This window comes from Lethenteron reissneri, chromosome 25 (genome assembly GCF_015708825.2).
Source record: "Lethenteron reissneri isolate LAM-NWPU_2019-01 chromosome 25, ASM1570882v1, whole genome shotgun sequence".
Lineage (NCBI taxonomy): Eukaryota > Metazoa > Chordata > Hyperoartia > Petromyzontiformes > Petromyzontidae > Lethenteron > Lethenteron reissneri.
Genome location: NC_083803.1, coordinates 2,918,018 through 2,945,847, shown reverse-complemented (window position 1 = coordinate 2,945,847; position 27,830 = coordinate 2,918,018). Strand labels below are relative to the sequence as shown.

The window sequence follows — 27,830 nt, the reverse complement described above, 5'->3', positions numbered from 1 at the left end:
CTTCAGTCGTTTTTGATTTATTTTAATAGTAAAAGCAAACAATCAAATGACATTCAAAATCTTTACATTCAAATACTACCCGCCATCTGGCGTCTGCCCCCCATCACTGACCAATCAGAATGCTTCCCAGCGTCAAGCGATCATCTATGATACATAATTTCCCCACGACCGGCCATCTGGCGTCTGCCCTTCATCTCTGACCAATCTGCATGCTCTCCAGTGTCAAGCGATCGTCTGTGATGCTTAATTTTCCCCAGTGTCGATCCGTCATTACCGAAGGTCACGTGGCCAACACCGTATAATCCTCGATTAGCCGGATTCGAATTTCCCGACAAAAATACTGGACCAATCGATGTGTTCAGCTCAGGCGCGCGTGGGGCGGTTGGTGGAAGGGTCATGTGTGTGAAGTGTAAAATGCAATGTTTTGAGTGGATAGCTGCCCATGTGCTTTTAAAATTGTAAAAGGCCCATGTGATGATCCCCAGTATCAGCCCTATAGTGCTTACTGGCGAATAGTGTGCTGATTGTTAGGTGTGTGTAAAGTGGGAGTTGCGTCTGGTGAGTGTTAGGTGTGTGTTTGGTGAGTATCCAGTGAATGGTGAGTGTCTGATGAGGGCTGTGTCAAATGAGTGGAGAGTGATACATGTGAGTTTCTGGTGGGTGGTATCAGGTGACTGGTGAGGGTGTGGTGAGAGTGCTTGGTGATACATCATCAGCTTTATTACAAAGTACCGCTGTACATAATGTCGCTAGCAAACGTAGTACATTATGTAACACGTGTGTTAACACAGTTCGGAAAACTTAATTTAGTAATTTCCAACATAGTACAATATGAAACGGTCGCCGCATTAGTGACATTTATCGAACATCAAAAATCCACAGCCACGCTACTGCTCAAAGGAGCATTTCTGTTCTTCAGAGTTTGTCTTTAACTCATGGACTTGAACAGACAGATGAGGCAGCTTGCCAGTGTTAGGCTGCCCAAGGCTGTCAGCTGCATGCCATCTGATTTTGATGATGGTCCCTCTGTGAACAAGTACGGCTGGTCCTGCAGGCATAAGGACAAACCATATGCAAGTACATTAATGTTGGTGTGTTATATATACGTATTGATCCTGGAGTGATTCAGCTGCATTTTTAACTAAATAAATACAAATCCTCATATAAACTATACACGTTAGGATTCGGACACAAGCTCTCCCTCATGTTCACTTGGCTATTGAACAATGTATGTGATGTTGCATTGTAGTTGTGTCCTTGTGAAGGGCATCGAGAACAATTTCTTGGAGACAAAAATATATTTAAAAATGCTTTTTAAAAACACACGCTTTAATGAAATGTACCGTACGAGTAATGGCAGAACTCCACGACTCCAGGAAGTGGGCCCGCAGCTTGTGATTTACAGCCAACGTGAGTTGAGCGTGGACAATTAGACCAGTAAAAAATATTTTTAAAAAGATATATTTTTAATGATAGAATATCGTATTGTCATCAGTATGACATACCTATACCAAGTTTGTAGCCGATACGACATTGGGAAGATGGTTGAAATTGAGTTACAATATTTGAGGATATGACAACAGACAGAGTGAGTTAAATAAAAGTGTGTAAAATGTAACAAAAAATGTTTTTACATTTTTATGATAAAATATCGTATTGTCATCAGTATGGCATACCTATACAGTACCAAGTTTGCAGCCGATACATTGGGAAGACGTTGAAATTGAGTTACAAGATTTAAAGATACGACAACAGACAGTGAGTTAAATGAAAGCGTGTAAAATGTTTAAAAATATTTTTTTTATTTTTAATGATAGAATATAGTCTTGTCATCAGTATGATATAAGTATACCAAGTTTGTAGTCGATAGCACATTGGGAAGTGGGTAAAAATTGAGTTACAATATATTTTTTTAAATAATAAAAGCGTGTAAATCGGGTACCAGACCATGAACCCACGTGCTCATAGTCACCGTCAGGGGGCAGTCATCGTTGCGATTTGTCACTTCACTTTTATCCGGAACACCTATCAGCAGTTACAGTTCTAAGTAACTTCACATTTGTTAATAATCACGACTGCCTTAGCTCACATTTGAAGGTGCAGTGTACTTAATCCCGTTGATTTAGTGCAATGTATCACCTTTGTAGGGCATTTCAGCTTTTTCCTGCTTGGTGTAAAGTCGTTGTACGTTTGCTTCTTACCCACGGGCTCCAGCTGAATAACAGGACGATAATCACAATATATTTTAGTTTGTTCCATCACACCAAACAGTACAGGTATTGTAGTGGTATAGTACTTATAAGAACACGTACATATAAGCATGTAATGTACACAGAGCGTGTATGTTTCATGAGCAAAATGTATTGTGGTGTGTTGTGTCTGCCATGGTAAGATGGTTTAGTTTTGAACTACAGTAAACTCACCATGTTGTTCCAAACAGCAATGGCCATCTCGGCCTGCCCCTTCTCGCTGAAATGGAAGCAATCCCTGGAGAAGTAGCTGAGGTCTGGTTCATTGAGCTGTCATTGGAGGAGAGTGCAGGGGTTACGCAGTGCTGTCAAGAGGACATCTGTGCATAGATCGAGTGCTTGTCCATTGCATGATGTTCACAAGGAGTTGGTGAAAGTGAATGTGACCCTTGGGCACCAACCTCGTCCAGTGGAAGGAAGGTGTTTCGGAAGAAGGGCTGCAGAACGACGGTGAAGTCATCGCGGTCGGAGTACTTGCCGCTGGCAATCAGGTTGCTGGTTTTTGTCTGCAAAGGCACAGTGACATCACAGTTCACCATTGCCGTATTACGTGTTTTAAGGGCACCAACAGATTCCGGGCCTTAATGTGCCCCGGTACTCATATTCTTGGTTCTTTCGGTAAAGTCACGTAGATAAAAAACAAAAAAAAAATAATAAAAAATAAAATACGTTGAAAATAATAAAAGCCAAAAAAACCACAATGAAAAATAAATTGAAAATAATAAAAGCAAAAATAACACAATCAAAAATAAAAATAGTACCTGGTACTCCCTGTTGACGATGACCATTTCTTCTAGCTCCTTAGAATATTCTCCGGGATTGATGAAACATGGGCAAAGTAACCTGTATGATAAAAAAATATATATCGTTGAATAGTTTTCATAATGTTTACTTCAATACAAAAATACAAATGAATACATCGAAAGTTTGTTGCCCCTAAAATAAATAGTGCAATGCAGTGTATGCCATTCTTTATTTTGATAGACATCGGGTAAAATAAGATGATTCTTCCTGTTTGTAAATACGATGGTTGATATAATAAGAAAAAGACATGTCAGGATTATTAAAATCATCAACTACTGGCACTAGCCAGTATTGGATAATTTATATTTCCAAAGGAAAATAAATTGGACCTCTGGAGAGGGCAGTAAACACAGGCACAGAAGAGAATTACGGAATTCACTATCATGATCGAGATCCATGTGCAGATAGCCCGTGGGTGTCCACTCCACATTTCGAATTCCCTATACGAACTGGAAATTCGCAAAAATAATTGGACCATTTGGAGTGGTGTTATGCAGAAGGAACACTTGATTATTTCAGTTTCAAATGTATGTCGTGTGGACCTCGGATTCTTGGAGCAGCCGTAAGCGCTGGACACGAGTCTCCGCAGCCCTTTGATCTCCAGCATCTCCACCAAGTTCACAAACACCCTCGGCATCTGTGCACACACGCCGCTTTATTCGTGACCCATGATTCTGGTGACATCCTTGCTCAAGGATCACGCCACGGTAGTTTACCGTGAAGGACTATTGAGAGGTTTTTCATTTTTTAAATGCAGTTAAATGGATTGTAGTTACATTGAGGACCACATCTTACGGTGACAAATGTTCAGTAAAAACTCAAGCAAACAAAATGTAACGTAGAATTGTATTTGTTAACTTGAATATCCCGACTTGTAAGTGTGTGCAGATACCCGAGCCTGAACCAAATGGTGCTTGCGCTGTTAAGGAAACCGTGTGCACAGTAGTGTATACTGCAATAGCAACGTCCATAATAATATTCAGCCATGATTAGTCGACTGTTGGAGAAAGGCGTCCTCAAGCCTACACCCATCTGCTTTCGGCAAATTAGTTGCTTTTCATTATCACGTTAAGTTTTCCAATACACTCTCAGCTGCCCTCATAATAATTTCTCAGGATGTCTACTCTGATGTGTTTTACAGTTGTATTATTAGCGAATTTGTACATTACCTTGTGTTTCTGTCATACGTATCTTGAGCCAAACTTTGCAGCCTTCTTTATTGAGGTTTTCAATCACAATTTGTTGTTATTATGATTGTATCTTTGTCGAATCTGAGACAGTTAATACTTTCTCCATTTGTCTGTGCTTTTATATTTCAATCCAATTTTCGGAAAATATAACTTCAAATGTCGCTGTGAATAATTTTGGTGAGAGCTGATCTCCTCGGCCGACTCACCTTATGATTATATGTTTTGTTCATTCGTGCAGTCTTCATATAAATATTATATTATCGTAAATATCTTTTGAATCTTTCTATTTTTTTTAAAGTAGGTCTCGGTTTGTGAGAGCTTGGATGATTTTTTTTTTAGAAAAGCTAGACATGGAATAGTTATTAATTAGTATTTTCCATAATCTGACACTCACTGTCATCAATGGTAACACACCTTTCCTAAAATCTAGATTGTCCGTTATTCTGCTCCCAATTGTTACTACAGTATATATATGTGTATGTGCAAGACAGCTGTAAAATACAAACATGGTAATTTTGGCTGCATTATGGAATGTGAATCTGCCGTTCCAAGGAACTTGGTGATGTACCTTTTCATACAGAATGTCCAGGGCTGCAGAGATGTGATTTACAAACTTGTCAGCTGAACTTTCTCCCTGTTGGAACAAATATTAGATTTAGGATCACTGAAAAGTAACTTTCAATGTACGCCACTGTCAAATAATAACTATATTCCCATTGCATGATTGTAAAATTACAACTATGATCATTCACGTAACTTTCATTTGCACATGTTTGAGGATTACCTTTGCATCAATTCCCCTGTAAATGTAGCTACGTTTACAGTGTCTGGAGAAGCCGTTATAAATGTCATATAAATAGGAGTTGTATTGTAAAAATGTGTGAAAATATATAACTACATCACAATGAATTGTCAAATGGCAAAGGTAGTAAGCACATTGCTGTGGAGTGGATAGCTCTTGCCAAATGTTTTAGAAAGCGGACCTAAGTAGGAGTGTGTCACATGAGCACTTTCAATCAGGCGGGCAGATACATTTTAAAGTTTAGGTTTCATGACAGGGGTGCAGGCAGCAGAGGCTGAGCTGCAGCGGAACCTGGCGTGAAATTGAAATAACTCGATTGGGATTGCATAAAGCAGTCACGACCCCCTGCTGGTAGACTAATGCCCACGTGCAGGCTGGCACTGAGCTACAGGGACAGCTGCGATCAGGGCATCCTGTCGGCTAAAAAAAAATATTCACTCTGACATGTTTTGTTCTATTATGGGCACAATATAAATGCAAGGATTAATGATTACCTTGCTGAGGCAGTACTGGCACAAGTCGTTCCCACCGATGAAGATCGTCACCAGCTTCCAGTCATTGTTGAAGTTAATATTCTGATTATCGGTGAACACAAAACATCAACAGTAGGCAGCATTACTCTTCACTTGCTTTGGACGTTAAACAATTAATACATCAATTCAAGTATGATAACACGGCATAATCGGCAAAAAGCTGAGATGGAAGTGGGGATTACGGCACTGATAAAATTCAAATAAGTTAAATTTAACAGAAATGTTTTTAGTCTGGTCTTAAAAACACCGAATGCCACGGCTGATTTGACTTCAGGTGGTGAAGACTGTTCCAGACCATTTCCTACACAGCAAATGAGCGTGGATTCCGCGATGGTACGTATGGGTTGATGGCATGGCTCAGCTAAGTTGGTTGACCAGTTCTCTTTGCGATAAAACAAAGGACCTCGGACTGTGCAGCTTTGCAGCTGCTACAGCAGAAAATACAGACACACTCACGTTGTTATTGCTCATGCGAGTCACCAGCTCTTGTGCTTGCCCAGTGAGGTTTCTGCCGTGGCAGAACGTGCAAGGATCAATACAATGTCACGGGCGGTGAAACTACAGCAACGGTTCCACACATACACATCTTAAATAAGCCTTTAAATGTTATTTTCTCCACAATGAAAGCAATTTTTTGCGAAGCATTTTTTTGTGTGAATAGCTTTGAAAATCGGTATGCAGTAAGAGGGGTTTAACAATTGACAGCCTGCTGCTTATGTATGTATTTAGCACTTCTTCCACAATGTTGGTAGCCAACCGAGCTAATCGGAGGTGCGGTGGAAGGATTAAAAAATCCACCGGTAGGGCTGGCAAGTATGGTTACGAATAATTGCTCCCACCCAGTTCCGGATTAAGCTAGTGCGGGGCCTGTGGCATATGTTATAAAGGGGCCCTAAATAAAAAAAAACATTAATATTAAAACACACATTTTTAACTTGCATAGTAAAGTAATTGTATTTTTTCATTTGCTATACAGCCAGATAATACGACAAATCGCTAACCTTAAACACCCAGTCGTTCGTAAAAGTTGAAGGCGGTATAGTACTATAGTAATAGAGCAAGTGCAGAATCACTGAACCGGAATTGATAGCTTGAAAGCATTTAGCGCGGGGTCCTTCAAAGTGCGGGGCCCGTAGCATATGTAGCTACTTTTGCCATGAGGGTAATCCGGCACTGTTCCCACCTCCAAGTACGGATGATAAATACTCTTTGGTTCTTTCGGTAAAGTCACGTAGTTAGAAATAAAATACTACATTTTTTCGGTAAAGTCACATAAAATATTCTATTTTATCTCTAACTACGTGACTTTACCGAAAGAACCAAAGAGTATGGATTCCCGCAGTCACGAAAGCTTCACATCAAGTACGGTTGATGAATCTCAACCCACGGGATAATGTCGTTCAAGCTCTGACTAATGATTGCAGTCGCATTCCCCGGGTCGCGAGGTGGCGATCGCGAGGTGTGGGGATGAGTCACCGTGCACGCGCTCCCGGCACGGCGACGTTGAACCGCGCGTTAGGAGAGTCCTTGCTGCCGATGCCCTCCGAGAAGCCGTACAGATTGGGGTTGAACTTCTTCAGGATGTCTGTGTCGGCGTGAGAGGACAGCAAAGAGTGTGACAGGGCATCGTCAGGTGATGGATCTCTGGACGGGCAACGATTCAGTTTGCACCCTCATTCCACCCGCACCTCCGATTAGCACGGTTGACTACGTGCGGTGCGAAAGAAGTTCAGCATACACGCACACGTATAATTGGAATATCATCTCTGGCTGTCACAGTGCTCCATTTCAAATGGTGAGCAAGTTGTGGAAATTACATATTACTATGGCAGGGACCACTTTAGAGATGGATAATTCAAATCGGCTTGTGTGCAGGAGCTTAATGGACTGAGTTTCAGTATTGCGAGACAGTGAGAGATGGTGACAGAATGGGGAGACCTTTCGTCCAGCGGCTCATCATGATTACAGCAGGGTCCAGTCTGTTCGTACGACAACCACAGCTGCATTCACCATGAAGTGAAACTCATTTTACTGGGAGGAACCTCCTGGTTACACCAGCCCACAGGGGATTATTGTGTCCGTCCGTCGTGCATCCAAAATGGGAGGGGTGGGGCTGGGTGGAGAGGGGAGGGTGGGGAGGGGCTGGGTGGGAAGGGTGGGAAGGGGCTTGGTGGGGAGGGTGGAGAGGGGCTGGGTGGGGAGGGTGGGGCTGGGTGGGGCTGAGTGGGGAAGGGCTGGGTGGGGAGGGTGGGGCTGGGTGGGGGGTGGGAGGGGTGGGGCTGGGTGGGGAGGGGCTGGTCACCTCGTGGTGCTCTTATAAAACTCAACGTTTAACCTACTCACGCCGGCTTGTGCCCGCCCTCACAATCGGGCATATTTGCGGAATACACCACGCCGCCGTTGACCCTGGACATTGACCGAGCAACCCAACGTTCCTACCAGCTCCCTCCGCAGGAATGTGTTTTCAAACCCAGATTCAACCCCCCCACCCGATCAGCATTGTGTATGGAACGCATCGCTAACAACCCTGCTTGGCCGGCTGTGGTGCAAATTATTTTGCGCGGAAGAATCGCGGCGTTACTCACTTGCAAGAGTCGTGACCGTGCTGAGAGTTTCATCTCCTCCAACACTGTGTGAGGGAAAAATAAAAAAAATGATGAAAGATGACCGACCTTCCTCGGCAGGCATAACTCATAATCGTGGTAATGTTCAGTGGTGCGCAGTGATTCCCTTCGTGGCCCAACTCACCTCCAAGAAACCCCTCTCCACTGGCTGGTAACGTTGCTAAAATAGTCGGCCCTGGCTCCATTGGCAGCCTGTGGACAATTATCACAGAGAACTGCGTTAAATCGGATGGGAGGGAGTAACCCCAATGCTCACACAGGCTGTTACTTGTCGAGTACATGTCAATTGCATGTTCCTTCCCTCACGAGCTCTGCCAACAATGAAACGGCAGAGCCTTTGATCAACCGACTAGATTGGGTGTCATATACAAAGCGATCGTTGCTTATCACCAAAATGTGGCAGACTGAGGAATGTCGAATGGCAATCTTAAGCGTGTGATTCGTGGCACGCAATATGCGTGATTGTGCCTTAGCATCGAGATAAAAAAATGATACGGAAGCACTTCGGCAAACAGTCTTAAGACATTGGTTTTGCCGAATTGCCCTGAGATGCATGGAAACCTTCGACAACTTGCTGTGTGTGCCCAACTTAGAAAGTGAAGGCACCATGTTAAAGTAGAGTGCTGAAAAGTGTTGCTGACTTGCATAGCATTTACTGATGCACGGACACGGCTTTTAGTTCAAAAGATGCATTTAAAATTCAGAAGGCAGGCGTACCGCTGTCAGCTTAATGTGCACCATGAGCGATTCACGACCAAATATGTTTGAAGCCGTGCCGTCGGGAATTGTGCCGTCCCCTTACCGTCAGTGAGTCGCCGAGCGCCGCAATGACCTTGATGTCTGCTGGCCTCAGGGTGTGCACTGGATGAGGATTGAGGGTTGGAAGCAGAGACAGCACTCGAATCAAGAATCTCTGTCGTCACCAACCAAAATCGAAGTTGATTTACATCAGGGCGAGCACAGGCGTTGCGTGTGATCTGCCATCTCACCAGAAGTGGGGACGGTGCTTGATGGAGTTGTATCGGTGCAGGAGAAATCACTTCCCCAGTTCTGCAATGAGAGAAAAGTCATTCCTGAAGATAGATTCTTTAACATGTGCATTTTTAAGTTTCAGAATAAGCCAAAGACAGACATTTGTAAGCATGATATAACCACAAAGCACTTAATCTATTTGAGAAAATATATTGTGATGAAATAATATTAGTCTTGATGTCATATCTCACCTTTTTCTTGTAATTGTAGTCGCTGTTCTTGTAAGTATATAGGTATGGTTCTTTCTGCAAAAATCAATATTCGCTGTTTATTAATTTTCAACACACTGTTGCAATAATGAAAGGCAATGACAGTGGCATGAGATGTGGATGTATGTGGTGGTGGTGGTGTTATCGTACCTCTGTGGGACAGCGGATGGACAGGTCAGCCACAAAGTCCTGATCGATGGTTTTCTTTCCCACAGGTTCCAGCTGCAAACCAGCAAGTAAGGTCACATTTGCCTTAAATCATCATCTCACCATTCTTTAACATCAGCTATTCTTGTGGGTAAGGCAATGTGCTATATTTTTCCAACAGAGTTGACTTGAGGTTGAGACAGGTCAGATGCATTTTAGGTTTGCAATGCACATGGGCGTTGCAAACTAAGTTGCAAATGGTTTTGTTTTGGAAGACTTTCAACCGAAACAGGTGTTATCTGATTCTTTCTGTTTATGATTTCACAAAATAAGATAAGCACAACACCTATAGGTTGAGTACTACTTTGCCTTAAATAGAGGCGAGTGATTAGATAACGGGTTTTCAATCCTTTATTGTCTCATAAACAAAGGACATAAACAACAAAAATGTGTTAGTAACCATGAAACATCCACGTCTCACAAACACGAAAGGTCATTTCATCTATCGCACAGCCGCAGTCGATTACCAGCCTCGAGGTCACAGTGCCGTCGTACCATGTTATTCCAGAGGGCCTTGGCAGACAGCGCATGGGCCTTCTCACCAAAGTGGAAGCAGTCCGGAGAAAAGAACGACGAGTCTGGTTTCCCTGCCTGCACACCAGCAAGGCACGTGCCAAACAAAGAGGGTCAACAGCACACAACTGATCACCCTGTCCCTGCACGCTGTTCACCACCTTTGCAGGCGTCTGATGAAACAACCCCAGCATGGATTTGCCGATTTTTGTTGTTGTTGTTGTTGTTGCGATTCGGGGGCAAGGATTCAATTCAAGGACGCATTGTTTTGTGTATCGGTTTTTATCAACTTGTATTTTTTCTCAGTCTTTTATTTAATTTGTACAGATTTGTTCGCTCAATTCACCGAAACGGAACGTTAGCATGTTATTTACATCAATCGTACAAATGGTCAATCTCACTCATGTTTCGATGCATGTGTTGTAAGTGTGAGATTTAATATTAGTATGACGAATACATGCCTTCATACATGCCTATGACAAAACATCTGTTGCAATCTAATTTAACTTATTTAGATTATGGACACATAGATGTATATTTTTGTGTCTGTGACCGAAGAACATTGACAGTGGAAGGTGTGTGCTGTGCAGGTGGGCGATGCGTAATAGTTATCAAACTGTGCTACAAACTCGGATACTCGAGTTCAATTCCCGGCCACGATTAACATCAATGATCACATTTCCCAAACAGTCCTGAGTATCCCTTTGGTTGATTCCGCCTTAGATGAGTAGCCAGTGTGGTGTGATACACATCAGCCCCGCGGAGACAAAGTCTAATGGGCATGGTAGCAGCCACACCATCTTCCCGTGTGCTGTTCGAGCCTTAATAGGTGTTCCCTAGCAGCACTTGCTGTTGAAGGCTACACAGGGAGGAGCATATATGTCATTGTACTGTGCTGGTGACTGCGCTGACCGAATTCATGGGCATGGTGAGGTTACGCAGGAAGGGCTGCAGCACCACCGTGAAGTCGTCCCTCGTGTCGTAGCGCCCGCTCTCGATCAGCTCCTGCTGTCGTTGCTGCATGAGGAAGACAGAGCGCACGCCAGCAGCTTGTCATGATCTGTGTCAGTGTCATCATCATCGTCATCATCATTATCATCGCCATTGTTGTTACTAATCATAATCATCATTGTTGTTGCCTTCAACATCATCATCTTCATCTTATTTCATGAGCAAGAAAGTACATCAAGTCTTATAACCGAGTGCCACAATTCAAAACACAGGTCTAAAACCACATCGATAATTACATGCTTGCATTTTGAATGTTATGAACCAGTACTGTTACAGCATATATCTAACGGCAACCAAACTCATTCACCAGCGTTTAAATGATGTCACCAGTGTAAATTCAACAATGTAACCCTTTTGGCTGGTTTCCTAAAATGCCTTAAGGGAAAAAATTCTGCTTTACACTCATGTATACAGCATCGTAACTTAAGGTAAACATTTACCTTTTGTTTATGCAATTAGTTACTGGGACTTGGGTTTTCGTATAGATGTATTAGTGTATGAATTTAACTATCTCTAGTGATAGTCCAGTATTTAAATCTCTTTGTGCATTGGAACGAAGTTGGATCGTGACTTTTACGAGCCAGTTGTATATCGTGAACCCCAGCGAATTGCACAGCTGTAATGTGTGCACAATATTTAACCAGCGGGAGGATGTCATTGTGTAAGCTGTATAACTGTTGCCACTGTTGTGTCCAGCAAACTATTAGTTTATTGCTCGCATTGAGAAAAAGAAAACATGGGAGAATGTTTCTATTTGCATTGAGCGGTACATTCTTCTTTGTGTGCAGCTTAGCATTTCTGCCGTGTGAGGATTTGCGGACGTGTGCGTTTTTAATAGTTCAAGTTCATGTATTAGGTATAGCCCTGTGAGCCATTCGGCTCTTGAATCGGGTGCAACCGCAACAAACAAAAAACAAAAACATGAACAAGAAAACATCTTAAAGTGACTATGTGCAAACAGAAAATCCAAGAAAAGACAGCAAAATATTGCAGAAAAAGCACCATACACAAACACTGTGTGCAAAAATCCCAGTGGGATGCAAGTCAAACAACAACAACAACAAGACAACTTAGATTAAGGCCATAAGTCTAACTCTGTACTACAACAAACAAACATGGCCAAACCGAAAAACTTTTCGAAAATCACCAAAATAAAGCCATAAAAGCAATGAAACAGTGATCATAGGAACTGTGACCGAATTTTCACAATAAACGACGAAAACAACATGTACTACCAAACTCTGCAGCCATAGCTGGCTGCATGAGTCACTCCACAACAGCAGGAGCATCAGTCGGAGTGTCAACAATAATTTGACTTGAGCGCTGACATACGTGTTCATGAATGTGTTTGCCGTGGATTTTGGAGACTCCGCAGCAGTACCTGGTATGCCCGGTTGAGTGTGATGAGGTAGTCGAGCTCGCTGGAGCCATCTGAGAGATCCACCACGCAGTCACACAGCTCCCTGCGGGGACACGTTCACCCTGAGCCTCGCTTGGGAGTCGCGGCGCCGTGCAGCAAGCACACATTCTCCAACCGCAAGCCCTCTTTGTGACACTTTGAAGCTCTTATTACAACTGTCGTCATAAACAAACGTTCAAGGGTGTTTCAAAGGATCACAGAGCAGCACACGTTGCTGTTGGCGGTCTTGAGCAAGTTGTGAAAAATTCCACATTCTTTCGGCATATAACGCGTTGGGGGTTTGGTTTGGTTCTTGTCTGCCATGCATCAATGGTGTCTCCCCACGCACCTGAGGATGATTCGGGGGCAATCATTGTCCTCGTCATTATACAGTCCTCGCAAGGGCTCGATGTACAGCATCTCCATGAGGTTCACGAATGCCCGTGGCACCTGCAGCACACACAGTGAGAGATTTTCACGCTGCCCTACACTTCTGGACGTTGGACATGTAATATGGCGACGGCTTAGAGAGGCCATCATTCAGCAGCGGATTGATCATGGCTGTTGCTGATGGATTATGACGTGGCCTAGTAGTAGTGCAGTGTTCTCCATTGCAAGGCCCGCGAGGGCACTGGTGGGCCCCTTGTGGCCTTTAGCGTGACCCCGGACATGCAGCCGCTGAAAATACACAAGTCGTGAAAACCACCCCTTGTAGGCAGGTGTGGCGGCCCTCACACCGATGTCTTACCGGCGGAAGTGGTACCTCTCTGACAATTAGTGAAGAACACCGTGGTCGTGTGTTCGTCGCCCGCCCTAATAATTCTTACTGTGGGTGTAATGACCACGGTGAGACTACATGCTGTCTGCTTCCCAGTGGACGCTGAGGATCTCCCGACGTCATTCGCAAGACGAGACCATTGTGTGCCAGCATCAGAGTCTGAATTCTCAGAGTAAAAAATGTACCCGCAAATGACTAAATTTGGAATATACATAACATTCATCGCCCCCTACTGGCAGAATCACCCCCCAGGTTACTCTTGCAATTGAGACTAGCGTTGACTCTTGGTTCTCACCCAGATAAATAAAAATAAACTTTAATCTTAACGATGGGGTGCCAGTGTGAGCTCCGTACCTCTGCATGCAGGATGTCGAGGGCTTCGCTGATGTACGTTATGTAGTTGTCGGCGGAGTGGTAGGGCTGTTGACATCCACACAATTTAGGTGTCCAGATCAGTGTCACGTTTAAAATGTAAACATTCGATTTTTGTGTTAGATTGGTTCACGTGTTTTCGTGTAAATGGAGCAAACCTTGTTTGAGCAATATGCGCAGAGGTCATTTCCACCAATGAACAATGTGATGATCTTCCAGTCATTATTGAAATCTATTCTCTACAGAATAAAGCAAAACAATAGTACAATTATAAACTGCCAACTTAAGCATGTAATGTTCTATGGCCAGTTGAAATTACTTCAATGTTACAGTAGTTGCATTTGGAGCCATTAGTAATGGATATACAGTCGTTTCATTTCGGCAAAAGGCAAAGTCACTGTCAGCATGGTGTGCTCCGGTTCATACATTATCTTTTTTCATGATGTCCACAAGCTTACGGATCTGCTTTGGCATATCGCTGCAAAAAGAATGAACACAAGCAATTAATGGTTTTAATACTTTTCTCTATATATACTCAATTTGTATGGAAATATGTAAAGTATAACAAGCAAATAATTTTCAATGCATGCACCTAAGAAAATGTAGATAATTTTACATGTGCCTCATCTGCCAACCATGTTTTAAGTAGTGGTAGACTCTTGCCATGATTTGGGATGTCATTTAAGTGCTGCTCAATTACACGCAAATATTTATTTTGATTAAATTATTGTACTCTGTTGTATTTTATTGCTTTTATAATTTTGTTGACTCAAGTCACTCTCATAAATGAGACTATTCTGATCTCTTGAGTTCTCAAATGGTTATACAGCACGTATAACCTTAAACTCATCACGAGAGGGTTAATTACGTCACAGTGAGACCTCGCCAAGGAGAGGCCATGGTAAGGAGCTGCCTACTCTGCTTTTGCGCCCGGGACACCCTGGTTGAGGAAGGAGTCCGGGTGATTTTCATCGCCGATGCCCGTGGAGAAACCCATCAGGTTCTTGTTAAAGTGACGCAGGATGTCTTGGGAAGAGAGCAAATAAAACGACATCGATTACAGGGATAAAACTAGCAGTATTCTTTCTCAGAAAGGTATAATGGAAGAATTAATTTTCAACGCATAAACGAATACCATGAAAAGCGTTACATAAAAAAACCAATGTCAAAACTGAGCCATCGTGCTTACGTACTCGGAAGGGTTGTCACATTGGAAATGTCACCTTTTCCACCAACGCTGCGAACAAAATTACAATCACCGACATTGTTGCGTGCAAACATGTGTGCTTCAACGACAAATCGCGCCGAGTGTCGATGATCTGCGCGGGCGGTGCTGCTCATTGCTCATCGTCGTCACGTGGTGGTGCGTCGTGGGTGTGCGTCCTTGGTTTTGGAGATGACCCTGCCCTACCTCCAGGTGAGCCCCCGGTACTGAATGATCACCTCCAGCAAGTTGTCAGCCCCTGCCCCATTGCCAGCCTGGAAAACGCGCGCTCGGTTAGCGGCGCAAGAGCATTTTACATCCCTCCGTAAAAACGCATGTCGTGTTTTAACGGTGCACCTATGGGACTGAGTGATCGGATGACGTCATCACGCTTCAGAATCAGAATATTTATGCTGGAGGAATCCGATGAGCTGTAAAGCTTTTTTTCACAGATGTTCAGTTGGGGCGGGTCAAAACGTTACAACAACGAAAAATACCAAAATACTATAGGGAATGCAAAGTATAGGAAAGGTAAACAAATCACTGAATAAAAATATATACAAATAAAACTAAACTCGTTTTCATCTTACCAGGTAGAACCCACTGAGGTGTTAACTTGTTTTTTTTAGAAGCGACCTGACCACAAATGATAGCTCAGCAAAGTGGCTTGTTATTCACGATGAAAACAACTGTTCGCCCATCAGCTTCAGCCTACGGCAGTCGTACAAGGGGTGGACATGAAGCTTTCGTTTAAAGGGTGCAGCTTTGAACTCACCGTCAGAGAGTCTCCAACAGCCCCGATGACCTTGATGTCAGCCGGTCTGAGTTCGTGAACTGTGTGGCGAGGAAGGTTTTGTGAATTATTAAATGCAAATAGCTTCAAATGGAGCACATCTCGCTCGCTCCCTTTGCCAGCTGGTTGATTGTATATTCAAATCGGAAATCATTGGATACCCGCACGTGGCATTTGAAACGTTCCTCGTGTGTGGAATTTAGGTGGCATTTAGTAAGTGCTCTTAGTACCTGAACTCGGAACGCTTGCGGAAGGAGATGTATCCTTGCAAGTGATTTCACTTCCATAGTTTGGCTGAAAGTAAGAATTAAAACAATAGTACATTTAACATGTATGCGTTACTGCAATGCACGTTCACACATCCAGAATACTAAAAAGCCAACGTGTGTGTAAGCGATGGTTTGTGGGGGTATGCGGGGTGTGGGGGGGGGGGCACCTTGGGGGGTGAGGTGGGCTCAGGGGGGGGCGGGGGGATGGAAGGCACTGCGGGGTAACTGTAGTTGCTGTTCTTGTACGTTCGCAGGTATGGTTGTGCCTACAGGGTAGGGGGGGGGACAGGTTTGGGTCGAAATAGGAGAGTGTAACGTATTATGGCACGACATCTGGGTGCAAAGCAAATATACGTAGGCAAAACAAAAATATTTTTTGGTTTTTAAATCATCTTATTTCATTTAGCTCAATGTGCGCGTTACAAAAATACAGCTTTTTTCACGTGGAATTGTGTTGTGTAGTCGCATCGTACCACGCTGGGGCAATTAATCGTGATGTTGGCCGTGAAGTCTTGAAAAGTGCTTTTGCTTCCAACTGGTTCGAGCTGGAAGAGAGATTATGCACACACCGCTTTCACATAGGATACTTACCAATACATTAGAATCAGAGTTTCCCGGCGATGACCAGGGCAACCCGTGACACAGCCACAAGACTGCTGTCAGCAATGTTGTTTGTGCATTTCTCACACTTAAGAAAAAACTCACCATGCCGTTCCACAGTGCCTTGGCAGACATGGCGTGCGCCTTCTCTGAAAAGTGAAAGCAGTCCGGTGCAAAGTAGGTTTCGTCCGCAAGTCCTCCCTGAACAACAAGCAAGGGAGGTTCAAGGTGATCACTGTGTCGTGTGGCTGAATTATGTTTTATAATCACTGAACTATGCAATCAAGTTGCTGCTTCGGTAAACTTACAACGTAAACAGTTAACATTTCTCACAATTTCGATTTAAAGCTTTCGTGACTGCAGGGATTCATCTTCTTGGTTCTTTCGGCAAAGTCACGTAGAAGGGAAATAATAAAATAATAAAAATAAAATATAATAAAATAAAATTATCACGACGTTTCGGCCACAACACAAGCAGCCGTCCTCTGTTGTGAGAATTTTATTTTATTATGTTTTATTTTTATTATTTTATTATTTCCCTTCTACGTGACTTTACCGAAAGAACCAAGAAGATTTCTCACAATGTAGGGATTTATACGTTTCCTTAAGGACATGTGAGCCACATCGTTTGGGCTACGTGTCATTGAAGCGTGATTCCTTTCCAACCATCTTGCAGTGTTTAAAGTGGCACCGCTTTAAAGTGCATCTGCTTGCTGAAAGGCCTACCTCTGTGACTGGCATGGTGACGTCATGAAAGAACGGCTGCAGCACGACTGTGAAGTCCTCCGTTGTGTCGTAGCGCTTTGTAGCCACCAGCTGCTTGTTGTAATCCTGTTCACGGAAGAGATGGCACACACGAGGTCAAGCGAGGCATTTGGCAACACAGTGGTCGAGGTGACCGGGTGGCTCATTGGTCAGAGCACTGAGATGGTACTGCTATTTTCCTGGGTTCGAATCCAGACAGGAGCTTGTGATTAAAGTTAATTCTCAATGTGTACATAGTTGATGGTCTCAGCTTCGTCACCGATGACTGTGCAAAAAAACTCAATGAATGGACACTTGGTCCTGCACTTAATTTGGTTAAAATCCAGAATATATTTCTTTGACTCTCATGTGATGAAGATTCCTCCTACTTCTTGAAATGGATCTCAGATGTAGTTATTTGACGAAAGGTTGTTACTGGAGAGAGCACAACTGGGGAAAATGTTTATTGAAAGTTAAACAATATCCAACAAACGACAATGCCACGGCACTGGGTGAAATTTCGATTTTATTGTACATACATCTCTATTCATTCGTTATCTTTAGCAATTAAGGCCATGGAGATTTAGTTTTCGTTGAGTTTTGTAAATCCTTTGAACAACAAAAAACAATGCCTAGTTCATCATGTTCTTAGCTGGGAGTCTCTGAGGCCCTCTGGGAGAAATATGCATACCTGGTAAGCCCTGTTTGCTTTGGTCACCACTGCCAAGTCATCTGGGTTTGTGGGGTCCACGATGCATCCACACAGAATGCTGGGGAATTAAGAATGAAATGAAAAAAAAATATGAAAAAAATGAAGATGCTCTCTGTTAATCAGTGGCAACTGATGCAATGATTACTTATCACTCGTTAACAATTCTGAATATAAATATATTTCAATTAAATCGTTACAAAGCGCTTCTTTCATTAACATAAAGCATGTTGTGTTACATCCTATATTCGACGAGTGACCACTTTAAGATTAGAAGTAATTTTGACTTAAAACTTTCGTGACTGCAGGAATTCATATTCTATGGTTCTTTCGGTAAAGAAACATAGATAGAAAAAATAATAACAATAAAAGAATAAAAGAATAAAAGTAAAGTGCATAAAATATCACGACGTTTCGATCACAACACAAGCAGTCCTCATCTTGCCTCCTGATGAGGATCGCTTGTGTTGTGATCGAAACGCCATGATATTTTTTATTCACTTTATTATTCTATTGTTATTACTTTTTCTATCTACGTGACTTTACCGAAAGAACTATAGAATATTAGAAGTAATCATCACACATACTCTTTGGTTCTTTCGGCAATGTCACGTAGGTATAAAATAAATTAAATCACGACGTTTCGGGCGCAACACAAGCGTCCGTCATCAGGTGGGACAACCACAGTAAGAAACAACTGCTGACGTGGGCAAAATGGCTGCTGTAACAAGAGGCTATATAGGTAAGAGGAGGGAGGGGGGGACACCTCATGAGCTGTTTGGGACACTTGTTCTCGTCCTCGTGGAGTTTCCGAAGCGGCTCGATGTACAGAATCTCCACCAAGTTGACAAAGGCCCTGGGTACCTGAACGACCAGGGAAAGTGCACTCAAAGGGGATGTCTCTTTTTACGGAGTGTGGATGAAAAACACTGATGTCAATTTAAACTGTAATGATGAGTCCAGGTAAAGTGCATCGATACCTCTCTGTGGAGCATATCCAACGCAGTCTGTATGTAGTTAATGTAGCGTTCGGGCGAGTGCTTTATCTGGAGGGTGAATAACGAAGAGATCACAGTGGAGGGAATTAATATGGTTTGCAAGTAAACATGTACATAGTACCTTGAACTTGAGTTTAACGGCCTTTTTGTTGCCATGTCCCATACTCCCAATTTTGAACATCTTTAAAAAATGGGGGATGCAGTGTGGTGTTTTCAGGGCCATGGTGTATGTAGGGTCATCTTTGTGCAGGGTAATGGTGTGTTCAGGGCCATGTGTCTGCAAGGTCATGGTGTGTGTAGGGCCATGGTGTATGGAGGAGGGTCGTGGTGTGTGCAGGTCTATGGTGTATGTAGGGCCATGGTGTGTGCAGGGTCATCTTTGTGCAGGGTCATGGTGAATGGATAATGGTGTGTTCAGGGTCATGGGGTGTGTAGAGTAATGTGTGTACAGAATTGTTCGCACCTCATCTTCACAGTAGCTGCACACATCATTTGCTCCGATGAAGAGAGTGATGAGCTTCCAATCATTTTGAAAATCTATCTCCTGAAAGTGTTTACACATCCATGTATACATTAAATGTATTTTGCAAAACAAAATAGGAAATACATTAGTGTGAAAAACACATTTAAATATTTTTTCTTGTAAGGATATGTTTTTATGATCTTACCGGGGTAGTTTTCAATAATTCGATAAGTTTCTCGACTTGAGATGGGATATCCCTGTGGGTGGGCATTGGAAACAAGCACCACTCACTTTACATCAATCACCACAGTCATCATGATGTGAGAGCATTGGTTGCGTACTACCTGTTATGACATAGGGATCAAAAACAGGGATATCAATTAAGTAAATGGAACAATGGCTGAAAATTGTGGAAATAATCGTGGAGACGTACGCTTGGAATTACATCGCGAGATAGGAAGGGAAACACATGGTTAAGAGTACAAGTTAGAGACATTAAACTGACTTTTGCGAAAAATAAGTGGACTTGGGCAGAAGGTATCGTTTTCACAACAGAGTGGCAGGCAGAGGAAGCGAGGCGCCTTCCGACAAGGTGGAGCAAATTACTTCACATCAGGCGAATTCCATCGCATGATCGTGAGCGATGGCGACGCCTTTGGGGTGAGGCTTTTATCCAGCAGTGGATCGATGATGGCGGATGACGGTGCTTGGTAAGAGAGGGCTGGGCACGGTGAGTGAGCTGAGTGGAGAGGGAATGAATGCATAAGGGGTTTCTCTTACGCGGCGATGGCGCCCGGCACCGCCTGGTTGAGGAACCTCTGATCATTCCCAACGCCACTGGAGAAGCCCTTCAGGTTGGGGTTGAAGACGCGCAGGATATCTGAGGATGGACACACAGTTGTTCATCGCCGTTCATTCACTCGATTTACGGCGCTCGGATTTCATTGGAGTGCTTAACGTTTTTTCTTCTTCATATAATGACCGCACAATTGGTCACGTTTGCATTGCGGAGGAGTGAAATCTGCCCTTACTTGGGAGCGTAGTGACATTGTTGATGTCTTCATCACCTCCGATGCTGCAGGGAGGACAGAACAAAAACACACATTCAGCGAAGGTGCACAGCGTGGCTTTATTGAAATGGAACGGAAGCCAGGGTTAATGGTTTGCGGTGGCGATGTGCAGAGACCTCCACGCCAGGCCTCTGTATGTCTGTAGCACGTCCAGCACGTCTCCGGGCACCGAGCCCGCGCCGTTGGCAGCCTGGCAGACAACGCGTTACGTGCACATCACACGCATCACAACGACGTGTGAGTCACACGACCCACAGCTCACCCCTCCAGTCCCTGCCTGGCTTTTTCTTTTATATTTTGCAGGGACAAGTGTTGTTGCGAGCACCTACGATGGCCCGGCCCGGTCAGGACGGCCAGGATTCCGCAAGGACATAGCCCACTTGTCACCCAGGCAACCGGGGAGCACAGACAATAGAGGCATTTTTTGACATATCAACTCGAGCAACAATGAGAGCACCACACCTGGCCTTCCCAGTGTGCTGGTGTTTACACATTGTGTCAGTAATCATTTAATGGCGAGTTGAGCTGTGGGAGGCACGGTTTAGGTCCCGATAGTATTAGCCACCGATGGGTGCGGCACACGCGCCGCATGCTACTGTCTTGGACACACTAAACGTGGGGCAAAAACCTTTGTAGGTTTGGTATGAGAAGCACAAATTGATTAACCAGTTTGAAAGCACAGATACCACTGTTTTTAGAGGTTGATTCATAGTGACTGCTGACAAGTAAATGTGAATTATTGCTGTATAACCGTTTTTACGCTTTGTTATATTTCCTATTAGTAATTATATTATAAACTAAGTGTGCAGCATGCTAAATTATCCTTGTCAGCAGATTCATATGTGAGACATATCAATGATAATTATATATTATCATAATAAAATGTTGTTTTATTTCATATAGCATAATTTATGAATGCTGAGATAATTGCATTATATAGCACCAGTGGTTGTTTTATTGGGAGACCAGGTCCCACCATAGTCTTGTGGAATTTCCACAACTGGGCCCAAGGACACCAATGGAAGATGAACGCCATGCCAAGCTCATTTTGAGCGGAGGAGATTGCTGCCTCTCTAAAAAATGTAATAGCGCAATACGTTGGGGGTTCATATGCAAGGTGCAAATGCTTTCAGGTGTGATAAAAACAAAGGTGGCTCAGAGGCGTGTTCGAGGAGAAGTGTTGCCATCACTCGCAGCTCGTCCCATACCGTGAGTGAGTCGCCAAGAGCCGCCACCACTTTAATGTCGCCTGGGCGCAGGCTGTGCACTGCGGAAGGGAGGTGACCGACAGTTATTGTTCAACAGCTGCATTGACGCTTAATCTAATCTAATGGGCAATATTGCTGTTTTTATCAGAAACCATACCCCGCCCGGTTCAAATCTTATCTTTGTCACCTTGGCTAGAGGCTGAACTCCAAGGAATCGGAGTCGTAAACTGTTTGTGGTTCCGCTGATCAGACCATAATTAAATATTATATATTATTCCCGTCACAGATGTCAACGCTTAATAACGTGTAGTTCAATTCCATTTGAAACATGCACCTGACCAGCTATGGAAATATTTTACGTTTCTTCACTTTTATAAATAAACAGAACTCTCAGGAATAATTACGAATAATTGTTAACAGAAAACCTAATTATTGTTACGTAAGACCAGGGATGCCCACAACCTAAGCCCGCAGGCCAAATGCAGCCCACCAACTCATTGAATCCAACCCACGTGTTCACTCTGATCGATACAAACTAAAATGCCCACCATGTGTTGTTTTTATTGTACGATGGCTAATAGTTTGGTACCCCAGAAAAGTAGGGAACAGGCTCCAGAGGATATCTACCGTGGACAAGCCCTTGCGCAGGAGCTTGATGGAAGAGGGTCACATCACAAGACCACGAGGAATGGGAACGGCAAGGGGAGGCCTTCATCCAGCAGTGGATAGATTATAGTTGATGATGATGACTTATGTTACAACGAATGTGCGTAATAATAACGTGAAAAATATTGGCAAGTATGCAGGTTCTACAGTTTATGTATTGCCGTGAAGTGTAAATCATGGGGATTGTTTGGGTTCGTAAAGAGGACCGCCCAGCTGCCCAGGACTGCTTCAGATATTGCTTTCCACTGATATAGCAAATAGCTGGGAATTAAATTCAATTGGTTTTATTCATAATGCAATTGGCGAACCACTGCGCCACCGCTCCATACAAATCCATCAGTTGTGGTGGTGGGCAGCCGACAGTAGTGTAGCAAAACGAATCGTTGTACTGTACTTCTATGCTCTAGCGTCTATGCTCCCCGCCTTCACCAACCTGTCCTGACCATCGTGGTGAAGTATGGTCAAGTACCCCCCACAACCTACACGGAGTGAAGAGGCCCTCATTCGGCAGAGGATTGGCAAATGGCTGCACATTATACAACGAAAGTTGTACAATGTAATTGTTTATTATGTAGTATCTGTGGTTTCGTGGCTCTCGTGTTAGTGCAAAGAGTTTGGTCATCCCTGCGGCAGACGGTCATGTGTGTGTATGTGTGTTGAAGTTCTTTCGCACCGTACGTAGCCAACCGTTCTTATCGGGGGCGCGTCATAACGGGATACACGGCGTGTCTGCATATTGATGGTGAACTCGTGGTGTGTCGTCAAATTCACATACCTGATGTGGGAACGGTGTTCGAGGGGGCGGTATCCGTGCATGGGACGACACTCCCCCACACCTGCGAAATTGACAATCGTGGCATCAGTTTCAAGCAACCCACAGAGAAAGCGCAATCGTGATAAAAATAAGAATTATTTTTCAAAACTCTTTTTTGAAACACGCTTTAATGAAATGTACTAGTAATGGAAGAACTCCACGACTCCAGGAAGTGGCCCCCGAAGCTTGCCATAACGTAACGGACCGTGGTCAATTACAGCCAACGTCAGTTGACCGTGGACAATTAGACCTAAGCCGAAACTTAACATATAAAGAAGATTGTTACAATTTTATTTATTTATTTTTAATGCTAGAATATAGTATTGTCACCAGTATGACATAAGTATACCAAGTTTGCAGTCGATACCACATTGGGAAGTGGGTTAAAATTGAGTTACAAGATTTGAGGATACAACAACAACAGAGTGAGTTAAATAAAATCGTGTAATTCTTTGCTAGCTGTGCGCCGTATTGTCCCTTGAGAGTCAACTTGAGTGCCCCCCCACCCCTGCGACTCTGTGTGTGCCAAGTTCGGCCGTCCTTTGAGAACCGCACGTAACTGATAAGCGGGGTGGACGGACCTTGCATTTGAAGCGTCTCTTATCACCTCTCACGGCCAGGTGTGTGTACAAACAAAGACACACATTCACCCGAAAATCCACAAACAGACTGTTGGGGCAAGTGCTGCTAGCGATTAGCACCGACTAAGGCCGGCACGGCACATCGAGGCGGTGGGTGGCCACCACCCCGCGCGACCGCCTTTGTTTTCCCTAGTGGCGAAGTTTACACAGCACCAGGTACTGCACTCATTTGAGGCTGAGTCTACCTAGGGGAGACCTCCTCATGCCACTCCCCAACCCCCCTCCCACCCACCCGATTGATGTAGTTTAACACGTAGGATTTTTTTGGGTTAGATCGCGTTAATGATGTACTTATTCAATTTGAACTTATATACGTGTTTGTGTGACTTGTTTACCTTTCCTATACTTTGAACTTCTATCGTTTTTTACTGTTTGTTGTTGTAACTTTCTGGCACGCCCCTACTGGACATATGTGAAAAAGAGCTTCATAGCTCATCGGATTTCTCCAGGATAACAAAGAAAGATTCTCAAATAAAAAAAAGGTTCTGTACGTGCTGCGTGTGACCGAGGATTTGGGGTGTGGGTTGGGGGAATATCCACGCCGGGAGCCCAAGCTGATAAACCATTTCAAGTGAGGTAACAATACCCCAAACATCAACATGATCACAATGATAAAGTACTGTTTGTTTTTACGTCGTACGCGACAATTATAGTTTTCTCAGTAATCTGCTCAGGTGGTTTCAATTGCGTATTTAAAAACGCGATGTTTCGGTAACATGTTTAAGCAGAATAAAGCCGTAAAAAATGCGTTTCGGTAACATGTTTGAGCAGAATAAAGCCGTAAAAAATGCCGTTATTAAACTGCATTATGTGAAGAAAAAAAAAGTATTTCAATACAACACTGTATATGTCAACAATGATAATAAACTAGTCACCTGATTGTGTAAGTCAGCGTTTATTCAAAATGTTGCAGTGAAAAAGCAATAGCATCAACCTCGCACATAAAGGCCTTTACAACGCACGTTTTTATTTGTCCCTATTGCGTTCGAATGAAACCACATCTCAAGATGCTGCAACATTTTATTTCACGGAGAAAGAGGCAGAGGATAAAAAAAAATACATTGTAAAGGTCTTGAGCCTGGAGTTGAACAGGGGGCAGGGTGACAACAGCGTGGAGAAAGTCTCGTTTGCTGGAGTCGAGAGTTGTGTCGAGGGGAGTAAAAGTGAGATGAGAGGAGAGAGGAACACGGCAGGTGAAGTACTCCGGGAGGGGAGAGATGGGCAGGGAGGGTAAAGTCCACGGAGGGTGTTGAAGACGGTGAGCGCAATCTTACTAATTGACCTTGTCGGGGTGGTGGTGTGTTCACGACACTTTTATACTTACGCGACCTAAGCCAATTAACGTTATCATCATGATTATTGTGGATGGGGTGATGTATTCTCGCTTACAAATGCAGGTGGAAAGCCGGGCAGTGGCGTTTTGGATCACCTGGAGTTGCAGATGGAGGATTTTGGAATAATGCAGGGATCGAGAGTGGCAATATTTAGCTGGAGGAATTTAGGATTGATCCCAGATGAGATCACATCAAGGCAAGATGTGTGATTGGACAGGGAATTGAAATCGTGGAGTTAATGACAACATAGAGCTGGGTGTCATCAGTATATGAATGGTGATCAATATTAAAAACCGGAGATGATTTTGCCCAGAGGAAGGAGGTTGAGAGTATGAAGCTGATGATGAGGTGATGTACAACAGGGGCTTCTGATGGTAGGACAGCCCTTGAGGGGTAAGTGCGGAACGAGGAGTGAAGTGTGCTGTAAATCCCTACATTGTTATGGAGGTGATATTCAGGAGGATGGAATGGTCTGTGGTGTCCAAAGCAGCAGTAATATCTAGGAAAGTGATGCATGGTCTGAAGACAGAAGGTCATTTACCACTGAAATGACTTCGACATGGAATTCATCTATGAACTTAGGAATAGAAGATTAATTGCCCAAGTCTTCTACTGAAGTGAAACAAACACTGGTCATGAACAAGCTCGTCATGATGCTTAGGTGCACACAGGAAACACCACTATCATGAGTTGAATATCAAAGTTCGTGCTCTCGACTTACCCGTGGGTTCTTGGTGGGTTTGTTGTTGAGATCGTACCATTTTCCTGTGAACAAAACAAACAACTCCAGTTCAGTCGTTGTATCAATAAAACACAGAAAAATAATCTTACGGTGAAAACAATGTTACTTTATATATTTGTACCTGCTGAAAGCAATGCCTGCCCCAAAACGATAACTATGAGGGCGACAACGCCGCGCTGTGGGACGAGATGCATGGTTGGGTCCGCAGTGATTAATCCACTCGGTCGTCGCCTTTTAAAGCATTTCACAGACGGAGTTTATTCATGGCATGTAGAGTGGTGCGCAAGCCATAGGCTGACATATCGCAGGTAGATTTAACAGCCTCCCCACCACACCTGCTTTTACTATCTAATTGATCCATAAAGCTAGCCACAGTCCTAATCTATATAGTGCAAGTGTGTAAAAGAGCTGAAGATAAGCCGTGTCCATCAACACCTTTATTGTCTGAATTGTCAGGTCATGAACTAGTAAAAATCCTGAGTGTGCAATATTCGTATAGGTTTGAACACTGCCATTTTTATTTTAAAGGCATTCTGTTATTCGTATGTGTGTAAAAGATATGATATTAGAACAACAAAGGTGTTGGAATAATTACTACTCTGGATTATTTAGGAATTAAAGAGAGGCAAAATGGTTGCCTGTGCAGGTGTGGCAAAATGGGTGGTCAAGAGATTGGACTTGTTTGCTTGCAAGTCCAAAGTTACTGGTTTATCTTTGAACATGACCTTCTGGTAAAGCGCAAATGAGCTGAATAGGATATTTCCGTTGGTCTTTGTCTACGTTGTTTTATGTTTTAGAACAAATATCGTCACGGCTTGTCACACCACATACGGAATGCAGCTCTATGAATGCCCATCATGTTGGGAAATATTACAAGTTCACATAACTGCTGTGGCACTGTGAACTTCACTACCGTCACACGAAGTATAAACCGTCAGCAAAGCAGCAGCAGTTGGCAGGAGCAGCTTGAGGTGTTGAAGAGACTACGTGCTGGAAGTATAGTCACACGCGGGAAACTACAGAAAATGAGCCACCATCAGAAATCACATCCCTGCACAATCACTTAACCTATATCACGGGACCTCCCTTGCCAGTATCAAAATATAAGAATAAGTTTGACCCTTTCTGGCAATAAAATAGGTGTTAAACATCTATAATAGAGGTTTTCTTTGGGCTATATCGCGTAACTATATAAATGTGTTGTTAAAACCCGCCACCACCCGACACAGCCAACTAGTAAGGGTTATCACGTAAACAGAACGTGCCAATTCGTCACTATTACAGCACGTCGGTGTGTTGGAGAGCCAAGCCACAACATTAACAATCTGAGTACGACGTTTCGCCAGTAATTACAATTAACTTCATTAGGCGACAGCCAGATTTGTGGAGAAGTCTAACTGTTTCGTTCCTTATAAAGAGGCGTAGATGTGGTGACCACACTTCTGCGCTCTTGTGCAAAGTGGGGGGGGAGGGGGGGGGGGGATTAATGAGTCAACGTACATTATGCATGTGCATTATGCAATACATAATGAAACAAATACAGCCCTACATCGGTAGGACCTCTTCGTTCATCAAAAACTCTGAATATCTCGTAAACATAATTAGAGATATTAAGCTTAACCCTAATTATATTCTCGTATGTTTTGATGTGACTTCTCTGTTCACGGAGGTTCCGGTCAACGAGTCAATTAAATTACTCGACACTCTGGTAACAAACAAAGGTTTAGCCAAATATATCCCAAGACAAGCTGAACACTGTCTAAATAACACCTACTTCTTGTCTCCTGTGATAGCGAATTTGTACATGTGGAGTGTATTCCATAATTACTCACACCAACATGTTGTAACAAGT

At 43.5% G+C, this 27,830-nt stretch overlaps 1 protein-coding gene across 1 annotated transcript; it reads right to left on the bottom strand.

Moving 5' to 3' along the window:
- Window positions 1-6: 6 nt before the first annotated feature.
- PLB1 (phospholipase B1) lies at window positions 7-26,246 on the bottom strand. The gene is made up of 44 exons (XM_061558908.1): window positions 26,100-26,246; window positions 25,958-26,001; window positions 23,223-23,283; window positions 21,782-21,840; window positions 20,690-20,763; window positions 20,535-20,578; window positions 20,284-20,383; window positions 19,709-19,760; window positions 19,504-19,584; window positions 19,023-19,088; window positions 18,809-18,906; window positions 18,025-18,103; window positions 17,316-17,420; window positions 16,695-16,790; window positions 16,463-16,534; window positions 16,157-16,255; window positions 15,951-16,014; window positions 15,703-15,761; window positions 15,135-15,202; window positions 14,917-14,960; window positions 14,641-14,749; window positions 14,150-14,201; window positions 13,882-13,962; window positions 13,706-13,771; window positions 12,923-13,023; window positions 12,556-12,637; window positions 11,076-11,180; window positions 10,146-10,241; window positions 9,594-9,665; window positions 9,426-9,479; window positions 9,192-9,252; window positions 9,005-9,063; window positions 8,327-8,394; window positions 8,164-8,207; window positions 7,055-7,163; window positions 6,035-6,086; window positions 5,540-5,620; window positions 4,812-4,877; window positions 3,596-3,690; window positions 3,011-3,092; window positions 2,651-2,755; window positions 2,424-2,519; window positions 2,140-2,214; window positions 7-1,048 (listed from the first exon to the last, which is right to left on the bottom strand). Exons 1-44 carry the CDS (start codon window positions 26,170-26,172, stop codon window positions 929-931), a joined length of 3,369 nt encoding a protein of 1,122 aa, XP_061414892.1. The 5' UTR covers window positions 26,173-26,246; the 3' UTR covers window positions 7-928.
- Between the last annotated feature and the right edge of the window lie 1,584 nt (window positions 26,247-27,830).

What these genes read in the sequence shown, in the direction of transcription:
- PLB1 (XM_061558908.1), bottom strand. Translation starts at nt 26,172, where the DNA reads ATGCATCTCGTCCCACAGCGCGGCGTTGTCGCCCTCATAGTTATCGTT. An exon ending in CTCGCATGAGCAATAACAAC is followed by an intron (nt 5,621 to 6,034) that starts GTGAGTGTGTCT and finishes ACCGATAATCAG; the next exon opens with AATATTAACTTCAACAATGA. An exon ending in TGGACATTCTGTATGAAAAG is followed by an intron (nt 3,691 to 4,811) that starts GTACATCACCAA and finishes GTGTGTGCACAG; the next exon opens with ATGCCGAGGGTGTTTGTGAA.